Source organism: Ascidia mentula, chromosome 4 (assembly GCF_947561715.1).
Source record: "Ascidia mentula chromosome 4, kaAscMent1.1, whole genome shotgun sequence".
NCBI lineage: Eukaryota > Metazoa > Chordata > Ascidiacea > Phlebobranchia > Ascidiidae > Ascidia > Ascidia mentula.
This window is the reverse complement of record NC_138569.1, coordinates 3388833-3403013: the sequence shown is the minus strand read 5'-3', so window position 1 is coordinate 3403013 and position 14181 is coordinate 3388833. Positions and strand designations below refer to the sequence as shown.

At 38.0% G+C, this 14181-nt stretch overlaps 1 protein-coding gene and 2 long non-coding RNA genes across 4 annotated transcripts; all 3 read right to left on the bottom strand.

Annotated features, from left to right (window-relative positions):
• Nucleotide 1: 1 nt before the first annotated feature.
• Nucleotides 2-2661, bottom strand: LOC145897814 (uncharacterized). Its single transcript, XM_082986262.1, has 6 exons — nucleotides 2454-2661; nucleotides 2256-2383; nucleotides 1746-2015; nucleotides 1213-1409; nucleotides 691-910; nucleotides 2-521 (listed from the first exon to the last, which is right to left on the bottom strand). The coding sequence occupies exons 1-6, from the start codon at nucleotides 2654-2656 to the stop codon at nucleotides 490-492; spliced, it is 1050 nt and encodes a 349-aa protein (XP_082842388.1). The 5' UTR covers nucleotides 2657-2661; the 3' UTR covers nucleotides 2-489.
• A 2636-nt stretch (nucleotides 2662-5297) lies between these two features.
• Nucleotides 5298-6310, bottom strand: LOC145897816 (uncharacterized). The gene is made up of 3 exons (XR_014402401.1): nucleotides 6167-6310; nucleotides 5969-6096; nucleotides 5298-5752 (listed from the first exon to the last, which is right to left on the bottom strand). It is a non-coding gene; the product is annotated as an uncharacterized LOC145897816 (long non-coding RNA).
• Nucleotides 6311-10811: 4501 nt separating this feature from the next.
• LOC145899210 (uncharacterized) lies at nucleotides 10812-12787 on the bottom strand. Of its 2 annotated transcripts, none has more exons than XR_014402471.1 (4): nucleotides 12664-12787; nucleotides 12326-12595; nucleotides 11331-11794; nucleotides 10812-11146 (listed from the first exon to the last, which is right to left on the bottom strand). It is a non-coding gene; the product is annotated as an uncharacterized LOC145899210 (long non-coding RNA). The 2 variants fall into 2 exon arrangements; XR_014402470.1 differs by having other exon boundaries at nucleotides 11331-11527.
• Nucleotides 12788-14181: the final 1394 nt, after the last annotated feature.

Here is a 14181-nt window from a genome sequence, read left to right as displayed (position 1 = left end):
TAGAATAAACTTTCAAAAACTAAATAGGCAGCAAGATTAAAATAGGCAGTAATGACCCTTGCACGTGTTACCCAGGAGACCATCTGCTTGTAGTTGTCATCAACATAACTATTCATTCCAAAGTCTGCAGCACAGACCCATAGCGATCATAGTTACATCGCTTAAAGCATGCGATTTAAATAAGATCTCTGGACGACATACGAACACGAAATGAAAAATAACAGCTATCACAGGAAATAATACAAAGGTTAAAGCAGTGTTTTTTAGAAAAAAACTTGGGGAAGTGAAACTGAAAGTTAAAAGGTTTTTAACCAGAATACACGCGAGAATATAAATACTGCTGTCAATCTATTTCATATAAAAACTGATGATGCTTAATAAAGCGAAACAAGTTTTCTAAAAATAGAAGCGTTAACACGAAGTTGTCTTAGTAATATTTGAAGTTGACATTGATGTTTCACTTGTGTCACGTCAAAAAAGTGTTGCTGATCAGGTTTCGATGTCGTGCATTTCGATTGCTGCTGTAATATAAAGGTAAAAACTGTATTTTGTTGTAACTTAAGGCAGTAACACGTCATTTTCTATCCAAACGCTTTTCCAGAAACTGGAAGTTAAAAAAGAATTTAAACCAGAATACAAACAAGCAACGGATATAAACACAGCTATCAATAATTTCGGCTTTCATCGTACCAGGTTGCTGATCGTAGCTGTCATGTTGTCGCCCAAAACACATCTCCCACAACCCAGCATTGTACATTGCATACGAAGCAATTAACACAAGTACAGCCAGGTATAACACAACCACAATTATGGACGCTGTAGTATCGCTGTATATTTTCACTTGACGGCGTAGTTTATGATCAGAAGACAAAAATACGGAAACTTCAAAAACTCCATCTGTTTCTGTGAACTAAAATATGAGGTATGTTGTACATTCACTGTCGAAAACAAAAACCGCAACGATTGATTTTACAGGAAATAAGTAAACCACTGTGTTTTTGTATACTGGGAGAGATTTCCTAGATAGGTGAATAATTTAACCAAATTTATGTTCGTCATAACTAATAGGACACACCAGCAGTTGAATTCTAACGAAACAGCACTGCATGCTTAAGGTCTTAACGATTTAAGGAGAAAAAAAAGGATAGGAGAAAAATGATAGATTTAGCGTTATTCCTTAACAAACCAAATGCAAAGCATACAAAATCTTACGTTTCTGCCAAAATTAAACTTTTGTAAATTTCGACCCACGCTTGAGATCTTGCAATCCGAACAATTTAACACATTTCCATCTTTACTGACAACGAAATGCTTGGCAGGTGGATTTGCGGCGAACGTGATCGAACAAGTTCCATTCCGCACTTCATGCCATGAACATTCCTTGCTCTCGTTCACAAACTGGGGGAAAACTAAAAAGAGGTTACAGTTACAAGTTTTTCAGGATGTCTAAAGAAAGCAGCAAGTGGAAACAGAACTCCAAACAAACGATATTTTATTGGGCGGTGGTGGGATTCAAATATTTTAACATCTGGTTCTGTCACTACCAGCATGCCATAGTGACACGGTGCCAATAAATATCGCTTACACAATATCAGAGGGTTTACGAATATTGAGCCTTTCCAACTAGACACGTGACCGTGACACATGGACAACGCATTTTCCGCGAGCCAGGAGCGAAGCCGTTGTCGCGACGCCGAAAACAAACATGAAGGGTTTAAAACTCAAAACAGTATAGGAATACTTACACAAAATATTCGCGAAGTAAGAGGAACGTTCTTGACCCAATTCGTTACAAGTTGTGCAAATATATATTCCCCAGTCGTCTCTCGTAAGATCATTTAAAACCAGGGTATCCCGAGATGTATCAAGGTTTCTAAATTTCGATGGAATTTCCCATTGGAATTTTGTGTTTTCAAGCAGTTTTCCTACGTACGGAACTCGACACAACAATTCCAGTCCATCCCCCGCAGAAACAGTGCCTACAGGTCGGGGTATAATTTCCGTCGCATTTTCTCCTGTAATTATTTAAGAACAGGATGTTTTGAAACTTTGCTGGTCTGTTCATTAAAAATATCAATTCATTAAAAAAGTTACCCCAAGTTCAAGAAGTCTATATGGCAAACAAAGATGACACACAATGTATAAGTAGTTTAAACAAAAAATATTTTGTTGGCATGATTGTAGCAAAAGACAAATAGTTCTTAAATATAGTACTGAAAACGTAAACCTGCTTTATTATGTACACCGCGCGTTACCTCGAAAACATATTTCACTTGAGTTGTCGTTTCCATCTTCTATATAATTAACAAGAATGTTTCCAGTTTTCCAGTTTGCTTTTCCACAAATAACAAGATCTATCTTAACTTTCTCAGTCGAAAATTCACTACCGGATGCATCAATAGGGAATATAACGTTAGTGTGTCAAATATTACACACGGCACGTTCATACTTACCAAGTTAGTTCAATTCCAGATAGTAGCTCTAATGTTTTTTCTTCGTTATATTTCCACTTTAACGATTCTTGATTCGTTTCCACAATTATGGAAGTTGAGTGGAAACTTTTAGTTGTGCATTCCCCGGCAGTTATAGGTATAACAGAATCACACCCTTCAGCAACTCCCCACAGCATCAAAACCAGCACTAAAGATTTTGACATATTGAAAATCTGCGAACGAAAAACTGAAGCAAAACAAGCCGTTTCTAGATTGTTATCACCTAAAAAAGCTCTGGTTCTTAAACCCAATAGAGAAGCTGAACCCCAACTTTATAGATATATCATCAAAACCTTCGTTGAACCTGTTGTCAAACGGAAAGAGCAACCAACCATGCAAGAACATTTTAAACTAAGGTTAGACATTTAGAAGTACGTCAAAAAGTTCAATAGAGACCCGTAACCCCAACTTTGTAGATAACTAAAGCCTTCGTTAAACCTGTTGTTTGTTAAAAGTAATGAAATATTCGAAAACCCGTCACTTTCGTGTTGGACCATGTTGGTCACTAAACCGTGTCTCACAATTAATTCAAAACTAAAAAATGCGTTGTTTTAAGCTTGTGCTGACTTGTGCTGTTTCATACAAACCTGCACTTGGCCCTTACACTGACGCAGGTTGCGAAGTTGAACTGTTTGCACTTAATGACATTTACCGGTAAAAAGAAATCGCACGCTACCCTAACTCTCCACAATACTATTACAAATATCCAAGTCAACATGCCGAACATATCAGAAACCTACAGCAACTAATCACCACTGACATTGGTCACAGAACATCAGAGAGTCATCAGATGGTTAAAATACACGCGCCACCCTGTAACTATGTAACCAAGCTAATATCAAGTTATTGCCTAACAGACTCGACGCCATTTACTTTCCGGCTTGATCACGCGGGGTGCATATTTTCTTGTCAACACAATGACAAAAGCAATTTTCTTTGGTTGCACCTGGGCTCGTTGTTATTCACCAATTCCACCTTGTTGCGTTATAGACTCGACGGCCTCAACTTCCCAGCTCGGCAACAACGGCCGAGTTTGTTACGCCGCCTTTTGTGTTCAAAACAAAATGACTAGGTGACGGGCGAAAGAGTTTGTCTTGGCGCTTGCGGACCTGTTCCACTGCTTTGGTGACAAACCCTTTTTCTTTTGTTGGAGCGTGGCTCGTTGCTAATCGCCAATTTCACCTTGCTGCGTGATAAACTTGATGCCATCAACTTTCCTAAACGCCGCGTATCTCACGCCGCCTTTTGTGTTCAGCACAAAATAATTTAATCACGGACGAAAGAGTAACCGGGTCCTTGCGGACCTGTTCCACTGCATCACTGAGTAAAACTATTTAGATACGGTTGTACTATCTGTTAATGAGATAAACGTAGCGTTTTTTTTCATTTGCAAAACAGCTGATGACTTGCTTAAGAAATTGCTTGTTGATAAAATAACGTTATGATGCCTGGTTGTAAAATATGCCTAATGGCGTATTTTTAGCTAAATATTACCACTGAAATTCAGCTGTCAACTAGAAAAAAGACGAGGCAACCATTGTTTGATCGTTTTCGTTGTTGGACCTTCCGTCTTGAAACACACTTATCATAACCACACAAAACAGTACCATTGTTTAAGGGAGGACTAGCAACTCCAACAGTTTACTGATCTTTAATGATTGTCATTGAGTCCGGATATAGGTGTGAAAAATGATGTTATTTCTGGTACAAATATGAAATGAGCGTCGCTAAAGTAAGTAAATATGTGATAAGAGAAGTTTTGGCGTTTGTTGAACTGTTGGTGATTTCAAAGCGAAGATGAAGTTCACGGATTCCTTGCTCCATTATGTATACGTCGTAGACCTCATCTCCTTTTGTTGACTAAAAGCAAAATTGTCATATAGGCAAATTTAAAATAAAAAAAGTAGCTACTTTCGAAATGCGCATATGCTTTTTCTTATAATTATATTAATTATTTTTTGCTATTGGTCTTAAGGAGCAAAAAAATTATCTTATCTATAAAGATATTAACACTCTTATACCTCCATATTAAAGACAAATTTTTGAAGTTTATTGTCCGATTTTGAGATTTCGCAATCCTGGCAGGCTAAAAACTGTTCATCTTTAAAAACGGCAAAACGGTTGGCCGGTGGATTTGCAGCAAAGGTGACTGCACAAGATTCACTTCTCACAGTATTCCAAGTACATTCCGTGCGTCCGCTTACAAACTCAGGGGGAACTAAAGTGGATACAATTGTAAAAAAAAGTTGATACAGAATTCTGCATTTTGTTTATGTACTCGATGTTATAAGATCGAAAACGAAATTTTGTGTATTTATTAAAAAAAAACAAATATCATCCTTGTCTTACAGCTGTAAGAAAAAATAATTTGGTACCAAATACTTTGAATAAGAAAACCAAAGCTAAGATGCTGGACATATTATGCTAATCTTTTACGTCCATCTGCCTGTTGGTGGTAGATTCGATGCAGTCTGTCCCAGTCATTCTGCAAAAGCATTGATGATAATAAACACGATCGCTTTTGAAATGTCTGCTTATGTCCACCATCTTAGCTTTGGCTTTCTTATTCATAACAGTAGGAATATCATAAGATTTGCAGGATTGCAGGCTTGGCAGTCCAGGCATTGCAGCCAGGCTGGATCAGCCATTTTTTCCTGACACGGCGGAGCAAGACTTGAAAAATCAAGCCCCCGGTGAGGTTTGAACTCACGACCCTGGGCTAACCAGGCCCAACGCTCCACCAACTGAGCTGCAGGAGCTCCGTGATTTCACGGGGTATATTGTGGCCAAGGTACACTGGTGCGCAAACGCACAACTTGCCAGGCAACTTTGGTTCGGCTTGTCAGGAAAAAGTGGCTGATCCAGCTATAGGCTGCAAACCTCATGATCGGGATACGTTACTGTGATCGCCAAGCAATGACCTGCGCAGTGGGGCGATCCTGCAAATCATGCCATTGCATGAAATATTACTGCAGTATAGGAATACTTACACAAAATATTCGCAAAGTAAGAGGAACGTTCTTGACCCAATTCGTTACTAGTTGTGCAAATATATTTTCCCCAATCGTCTCTGGTAAGATCATTTAAAACCAGTATATTCCGAGATGTAGTAACGTTTTTGTATTTGGATGGAATTACCCATTGGAATTTTGTGTTTTCAAGCAGTTTTCCTACGTACGGAACTCGACACAACAATTCCAGTCCATCTCGTGCAGAGACAGAGCCTCCAGTTTGGGGAATAATTTCGGTCGCATTTTCTCCTGTAATTGTATAAGAACATGATGTTTTGAAACTTTGCTGGTCTATATCAATTCATTAAAAAAGTTACCCAAAGTTCAAATAGCTTATGCCAAACAAAGATGACACACAATGTAGTAGTTTAAACAAAACATATTCTGTTGACAGAGGCATGATTGTAGCGAAAGACAAGTAGTTCTGAAAACGTAAACCTGCTGTTTATATGTGCACCGCGTTACCTCGGAAACATATTTCACTTGTGCGGTCGTTTCCTCCTTCCACATAATTAACAAGAATGTTTCCAGTTTTCCAGTTTGCTTTTCCACAAATAACAAGATCTATCTTAACTTTCTCAGTCGAAAATTCACTACCGGATGCATCAAAAAGGAATATAACGTTAGCGTGACAAATATTACACACGGCACGTTTATATTTACCAAGTCAGTTCAATTCCAGATAGTGGCTCCAATTGTTTTACTTCGTTATAATTCCACTTGATCGATTCTTGATTCGTTTCCACAATTATGGAAGTTGAGTGGAAACTTTTAGTTGTGCATTCCCCGGCAGTTATAGGTATAACAGAATCACACCCTTCAGCAACTGCCCACAGCATCAAAACCAGCACTAAAGATATTGACATATTGAAAATCTGCGAACGAAAACTGAAGCTAACCAAGCTTTTTAAGATTGTTATAGCCTTAAAAAGCCCTAGTTTCTTAAAACCAACCTAGACTACATTAAGCTTACCGGCATTAACCTAGCCTGTATCAAAACTTAGTGTTCCTATACACGTGTAAACACTATTGTCATTCTGGCGAAATAAAAAAAAATAAGGCCATCTGTCTGCAGCTTATACACAAAAAAAAAAAAATTTAAAAAAGCGTTCCGCACCACTAACCACAACGTTCACACAATATTTTCAATTTTACTTCAGGTTGAGCATAATCCTGTCATTCCGAAAAAACAAATTATATGTCAATTGTCAAAACAATTATCAGGACAAACATTTAATTGTTATGTCACACCAAATATTCCTTCATATAACATAAATCACAGCGTATTAGACAGCTCCCCAAAAAACGTAATTCAGGGACGCTTTAAACACTTTCCGGGACTAATATTTTTCTGAAAATAGCCCTGTAGTTAGAGTACAGCATCAGCTAAACGCTCATATCGAAATAAAATGGGACATAAGCGCCGTTGGGCATCAAAATGACTTTTTCCGTCAACAATTAAAAACGAACTATGATATACAATAATATTCCATTGACGCTTTAAACACTTTCCGGGACTAATATTTTTCTAAAAATCGCCCTATAGGTAGAGTACAGCATCAGCTAAACGCTCATATCAAAATGAAATGGTAGAAAAGCGTCGTTTTCCTACGAAATGGCTTTTCTCTAACAAAGCAAAGCAAACTTTGGCATAAAGCTGACACAGAGACTGTTACATCATAAGCACAAGCTTTGCAAACGCACATTTCAAATTAAAATGGTAGATCAGACGATAGAAATTTTTTGGTGAAGCGGTGGAAAGCAATTATAAGCTTACAGAAACCTTTAATCAAAATAAAGTCCAGCAGAGCTGCTTTGTTGACTGTTACGTCATAATAATGTCAAGCAATTGCCTTCACTGGCACGCATGGGAATGGGAACAAGCTATAGTACCGAATCAGTAGCCTGCAATATATCCCAATGTCTGTTTTTAGTCCATTAACTGTTGGCTGCTACAGTCTGTGTTTGAAATGAGTTTTTTCTGATTATACCTTGGTGGGATGGCGTGTTTTAGTCTATTACCTCACATCAACCTTTTTTTAGTAAAAATCTGTTTTGCAAGTGGTGATACTAGAAGTGCATAATTAGTTTGTTTTGAGATGGTCAATAGAACAATGTGTTTTGCTGTTGACCTATGCAAAGTTGTCTGTAGAACAGTTTACAGCATTTAAATGATATTTCCTTTAATTGTGAAACCGGAGTGTTTATTTAATACATGTAGCTTGCATATTGATCGCTCAGTGAATCCCTGATATATAGTTGCTTCCGTTAATTCAAATTTTTTTCGATCAAAAAAATTTTTTTTTTCAGAATTTGGACAAGAAAACTGTGTTTTTCCCAGTTTTTATTGTTGCAACTTTTCAAAATCTATATTTGCAAAGTAGTATTATACAATTTGTATACATCTTTCGTGCCCATTGAACTATCGATCAAGGATGGGAAAAAAGGACTTGAGCGGTTCGATACGACAAGGGGATATATTGCAGGCTACTGATATATATTCGGTACTGGCTTGTTCCCACATGCGTGCCAGTGAAGGCAATTGCTTGACATTATTATGACGTAACAGTCAACAAAGCAGCTCTGCTGGACTTTATTTTGATTAAAGGTTTCTGTAAGCTTATAATTGCTTTCCACCGCTTCACCAAAAATTTCTATCGTCTGATGTACCATTTTAATTTGAAATGTGCGTTTGCAAAGCTTGTGCTTATGATGTAACAGTCTCTGTGTCAGCTTTATGCCAAAGTTTGCTTTGCTTTGTTAGAGAAAAACCATTTCGTAGGAAAACGACGCTTTTCTACCATTTCACTTTGATATGAGGGTTTAGCTGATGCTGTACTCTACCTAATGGGCGATTTTTAGAAAAATATTAGTCCCGGAAAGTGTTTAAAGCGTCAATAGAATTTCATCGAATATCATAGTTCGGTTTTGATTGTTGACGGAAAAAGTCATTTCGATGGAAACGGCGCTTATGTCCCATTTTATTTTGCTATGTGCTATTAGCTGATGCTGTACTCTACCTATAGGGCGATTTTTAGAAAAATATTAGTCCCGGAAAGTGTTGAAAGTATAATTTTATTATTATCAGCTCTAATTCATTTTAACCTGTCAGTGTAAGCTGGAGTTTGATGCATTTATGACGTAATAGTCACTCGTTCCGAGGTGCTTCAAAGTTCTTTTGATGACAGAAAGAGTCATTTCGTTGGGAAACGGCGCTTGTGTACCATTTTATTTTGCTATGAGCTATTAGCTGATGCTGTACTCTACCTATAGGGCGATTTTTAGAAAAATATTCGTCCCGGAAAGTGTTTAAAGCGTCAATAGAATATCATCGTATATCATAGTTCGTTTTTAATTGTTGACGGAAAAAGTCATTTCGATGGAAAACGGCGCTTATGTCCCATTTTATTTTGATATGAGCTATTAGCTGATGCTGTACTCTACCTGTTGGGCGATTTTTAAAAAAATATTAGTCCCGGAAAGTGTTGAAAGTATAATTTTATTATTATCAGCTCTAATTCATTTTAACCTGTCAGTGTAAGGTGGAGTTTGATGCATTTATGACGTAATAGTCACTCGTTCCGAGGTGCTTCAAAGTTCTTTTGATGACAGAAAGAGTCATTTCGTTGGGAAACGGCGCTTATGTCCCATTTTATTTTGCTATGTGCTATTAGCTGATGCTGTACTCTACCTATTGGGCGATTTTTAGAAAAATATTAGTTCCGGAAAGTGTTTAAAGCGTCAATAGAATATCATCGTATATCATAGTTCGTTTTTAAGTGTTCACGGAAAAAGTCATTTCAATGGAAAACGGCGCTTGTGTCCCATTTTATTTTGCTATGAGCTATTAACTGATGATTTACTCTACCTATTGGGCGATTTTTAGAAAAATATTAGTCCCGAAAAGTGTTTAAAGCGTCAATAGAATATTATTGTATATCATAGTTCGTTTTTAATTGTTGACGGAAAAAGTCATTTTGATGCCAAACGGCGCTTATGTCCCATTTTATTTCGATATGAGCGTTTAGCTGATGCTGTACTCTAACTACAGGGCTATTTTCAGAAAAATATTAGTCCCGGAAAGTGTTTAAAGCGTCCCTGAATTACGTTTTTGGGGGAGCTGTCTAATACGCTGTGATTTATGTTATATGAAGGAATATTTGGTGTGACATAGCAATTAAATGTTTGCCCTGATAATTGTTTTGACAATTGACATATAATTTGTTTTTCCGGAATGACAGGATTGTGCTCAAAATAGTAAAATTGAAAATATTATGTGAACGTTGTGGTTAGTGATGCGGAACGCTTTTTTAAATTTCTTTTTTTTTATTTCGCCAGAATGACAATGGTATGTGTAAACTGCCGGGTCGCACACCGTGGGTCTTGATCAATGACTCAGCATCGCTGACAATAAAATGCGTGTTAGTCCAAGGATACAGTATATTACCTGTTCCACCGCCGACAAGCAACAAAATCCCAACCCAAGTTACGGTCCTTAAAATTGAGCTCATGTGTTCAAAGTATTTACATTTATCTTCAAATAAACTCCTTGGCACGTTTAAATCGTTTGAAACCTTAAAAATCTGTCATCTGACCACCCTTAAAGCTTCCCTATTCAAAATACTACACCTTTGACAAAACCTAATCAGACAACGACCACCCTTTGGTGTCAAACCATTTTTTTTTTGGTTGCACCTGGGCTCGTTGTTATTCAACAATTCCAACTTGTTGCGCAATAGACTCGACGTCATCAACGTTCTGGCTTGATCACACCGGGTGAATATTTTCATGTCAACGCAAATACATTTACTTGTAAGGCAGAGGAGTTTGAACTGGCCCTTGCGGTCCTATTTTACTGCTTTGTTTACCAGCTATTTTCTTTGGCTAGAGCTGTGCTCGCCATTATTCAACAATTTCAACTTGTTGCGTAATACACTCGACGTCACCAACTTTCCCAGCTCGACAACACTGCGTATCTCACGCAGCCTTTTGTGTTCAGCACAAAATTATTTGGTCACGGGCGAAAGAGTAACCGGGTACTTGCTGACCTGTTCCACTGCACCACATGTTACTGTTTTAGAAAAAACTATTTAGATACGATTGTACTGTCTATTAATGAGATAAACATAGCATTTGGATAGCCTGATAGACATTTGCAAAACAGCTGATGACTTGCTTAAGAAATTGCTTGTTGATAAAATAACGTTATGATGCCTGGTTGTAAAATATGTCTAATGACGTACTTTTTTAGAAGTACCACTGAAATTCAGCTGTCAACCAGAAAAAAACGAGGCAACCATTGTTTGATCGTTTTCGTTGTTGGCCTTTGTAAAGTCGCGATTAATGTATCCGTCTTGAAACACACTTATCATAACCACACAAAACAGTGCCATTGTTTAAGGGAGGACTAGCAACTACAACAGTTTACTGATCTTTAATGATTGTCATTGAGTCCGGATATAGGTGTGAAAAATGATGTTAATTCTTGTACAAATATGAAATGAGCATCGCTAAAGTAAGTAAATATGTGATAAGAGAAGGTTTGGAGTTTGTTGAACTGTTGGTGATTTGAAAGCGAAGATGAAGTTCACGGAATCCTTGGTTAATTATGTACACGTCGTAGACCTCATCTCCGTTTGTTGACTAAAAGCAAAATTGTCATATAGGCAAATTTTAAAATAACAAAAGTAGCCATTTTATCTTAAAATATAATTTTCTTTCGAAATGGGCATATGCTTTTTCTTATAATTATTGTAATTATATTTGCTATTGGTCTTAAGGAGAAAACAATTATCTTATCTATAAAGATATTAACACTATCATATACCTCCATATTAAAGACAAATTTTTGAAGTTTGTTGTCCGATTTTGAGATTTCGCAATCCTGCCTATCTAAATACTGTTCATCTTTATAGACGACTAAATTGTTGGCCGGTGGATTTGCAGCAAAGGTGACTGCACAAGATTCACTTCCCACAGCATTCCAAGTACATTCCGTGCATCCGCTTACAAACTCAGGGGGAACTAAAGTGGATACAATTGTAAAAAAAAGTTGATACAGAATTCTGCATTTTGTTTATGTACTCGATGTTATAAGACCGAAAACGAAATTTTGTGTATTTATTAAAAAAAAACAAATATCATCCTTGTCTTACAGCTATAAGAAAAAATAATTTGGTGCCAAATACTTTGAATAAGAAAACCAAAGCTAAGATGCTGGACATATTATGCTAATCTTTTACGTCCATCTGCCTGTTGGTGGTAGATTCGATGCAGTCAGTCCCAGTCATTCTGCAAAAGCATTGATGATAATAAACACGATCGCTTTTGAAATGTCTGCTTATGTCCAACATCTTAGCTTTGGCTTTCTTATTCATAACAGTATAGGAATATCATAAGGTTTGCAGGATTGCAGGCTTGGCAGTCCAGGCATTGCAGCCTAGCTGGATCAGCCACTTTCTCCTGACACGCCGGAGCAAGATTTGAAACATCAAACTCCCGGTGAGGTTTGAACTCACGACCCTGGGCTAACCAGGCCCAACGCTCCACCAACTGAGCTGCAGGAGCTCCGTGGTTTCACGGGGTAATTTGTGGCCAAGGTACACTGGTGCGCAAACGCACAACTTGCCAGGCAACCTTGGTTCGGCTTGTCAGGAAAAAGTGGCTGATCCCGCTATAAGGCTGCAATGTCTGGGCTGCGAAGCCTGCAAACCTCATGATCGGGATACGTTACTGTGATCGCCAAGCAAGGACCTGCGCAGTGGGGCGATCCTGCAAATCATGCCATTGCATGAAATATTACTGCAGTATAGGAATACTTACACAAAATATTCGCAAAGTAAGAGGAACGCTCTTGACCCAACTCGTTTCTAGTTGTGCAAATATATATTCCCCTGTCGTCTCTCGTAAGATCATTTAAAACCAGTATATTCCGAGATGTATTAACGTTTTTGTATTTGGATGGAATTTCCCATTGGAATTTTGTGTTTTCCAGCAGTTTTCCTACGTACGGAACTCGACACAACAATTCCAGTCCATCTCGTGCAGAGACAGAGCCTCCAGTTCGGGGTATAATTTCGGTCGCATTTTCTCCTGTAATTATTTAAGAACAGGATGTTTTGAAACTTTGCTGGTCTATATCAATTTATTAAAAAAGTTACCCCAAGTTCAAAAAGACTATATGGCAAACAAAGATGACACACAATGTTTTTCGCTTCCACAATTATGGAAGTTGAGTGGAAACTTCTAGTTGTGCATTTCCGAGCAGTTATAGGTATAACAGAATCACACCCTTCAGCAACTGCCCACAGCATCAAAACCAGCACTAAAGATTTTGACATATTGAAAATCTGCGAACGAAAAACTGAAGTAAACTAAGCTGTTTTTAGATTGTTATCACCTTAAAAGGCTCTTGTTCTTGAACCCAATAGGGAAGCCGAACCCCAACTTTACCTTTACATCAACAAAACCTTCGATAAACCTGTTGTTAAACGGAAAGAGCAACCTACCATGCGAGAACTTCTTAAGCTTAGATTAAACATGTTCGCAGGAGAAGTACGTCATAAAATTCAATAGAGACGCCTAATTAAACCCTTCGTTGAATATGTTGTTTGTTGCAAGTAATAAAATATTCGAAAACCCGTCACTTTCGTGTTGGGCCATGTTGGTAAACTGTGTCTCACACTTTCAAAACAAAACTAATGCTTTGTTTTATGCTTGCGCTGACTTGTGCTGTTTCTTACAAACCTGCACTTGGCCCTTACACTGACGCAGGTTGCGAAGTTGAACTCCAGCATTTTGCACTTTTTGACACTTACTGGTAAAAAGGCATCGCACGCTACAAGCCAAGTTAACATGCCGAACATTTCAAAAACCTACAGGGACAAATCACCACTGACAACTCGTTGACATAATATAAAAGGGTTTACGAATATTGAACCTTTCAACAAAAGAACCGTGACCATCAGACACGAATAACGCACTCTCGACATGCCCGGGCGAAATTGTCTCGGTGGCGACGCTGAAAAGCATTTAAACTGTTTCGTCATTACGAGTTATTTAGCGTGAAATAAATCAAATACACGTGCTGCCACCTTGTAACTATGTAACCTTAACACAAGGTTTTTTTGTCAGCAAACAAACGACTTTCGAACTTTGCTACATTTCGGAGCCGGCCTTGAAGAAAACTTATATTCACTGGGATAAACAAAATCTATATTGTTTGTTGTTTAAAAGATTTGTTGATTCGACCGTCAACAACCTAGACTACATTAAGCTTACCGGCATTAACCTAGCCTGTATCAAAACTTATTGTTCCTATACACGTATAACCTGCCGGGCCGTACATCGTGGGTCTTGATCAATGAGTCAGCACCGCTGAACAATAAAATGCGTGTTAATCCAGGGATACAGTATATTACCTGTTCCACATGACCAGACACAACTCATCCAGGCAATTGTTTTCCTTTAGTCGCAGGGTGTATCTCTAGACCCTGCATTCACTTCTATATTCAGCCAAGCTGTGATGCTTTACCGCCGACAAGCAACAAAATCCCAACCCAAGTTACGGTCCTTAAAATTGAGCTCATGTGTTCAAAGTATTTACATTTATCTTCAAATAAACTCCTTGGCACGTTTAAATCGTTTGAAACCTCAGAAATCTGTCATCTGACCACCCT

What these genes read in the sequence shown, in the direction of transcription:
- LOC145897814 (XM_082986262.1), bottom strand. Translation starts at nt 2,656, where the DNA reads ATGTCAAAATCTTTAGTGCTGGTTTTGATGCTGTGGGGAGTTGCTGAA. An exon ending in TCTGGAATTGAACTAACTTG is followed by an intron (nt 2,384 to 2,453) that starts GTAAGTATGAAC and finishes TGCATCCGGTAG; the next exon opens with TGAATTTTCGACTGAGAAAG. An exon ending in CAGCTACGATCAGCAACCTG is followed by an intron (nt 522 to 690) that starts GTACGATGAAAG and finishes TTTATATTACAG; the next exon opens with CAGCAATCGAAATGCACGAC.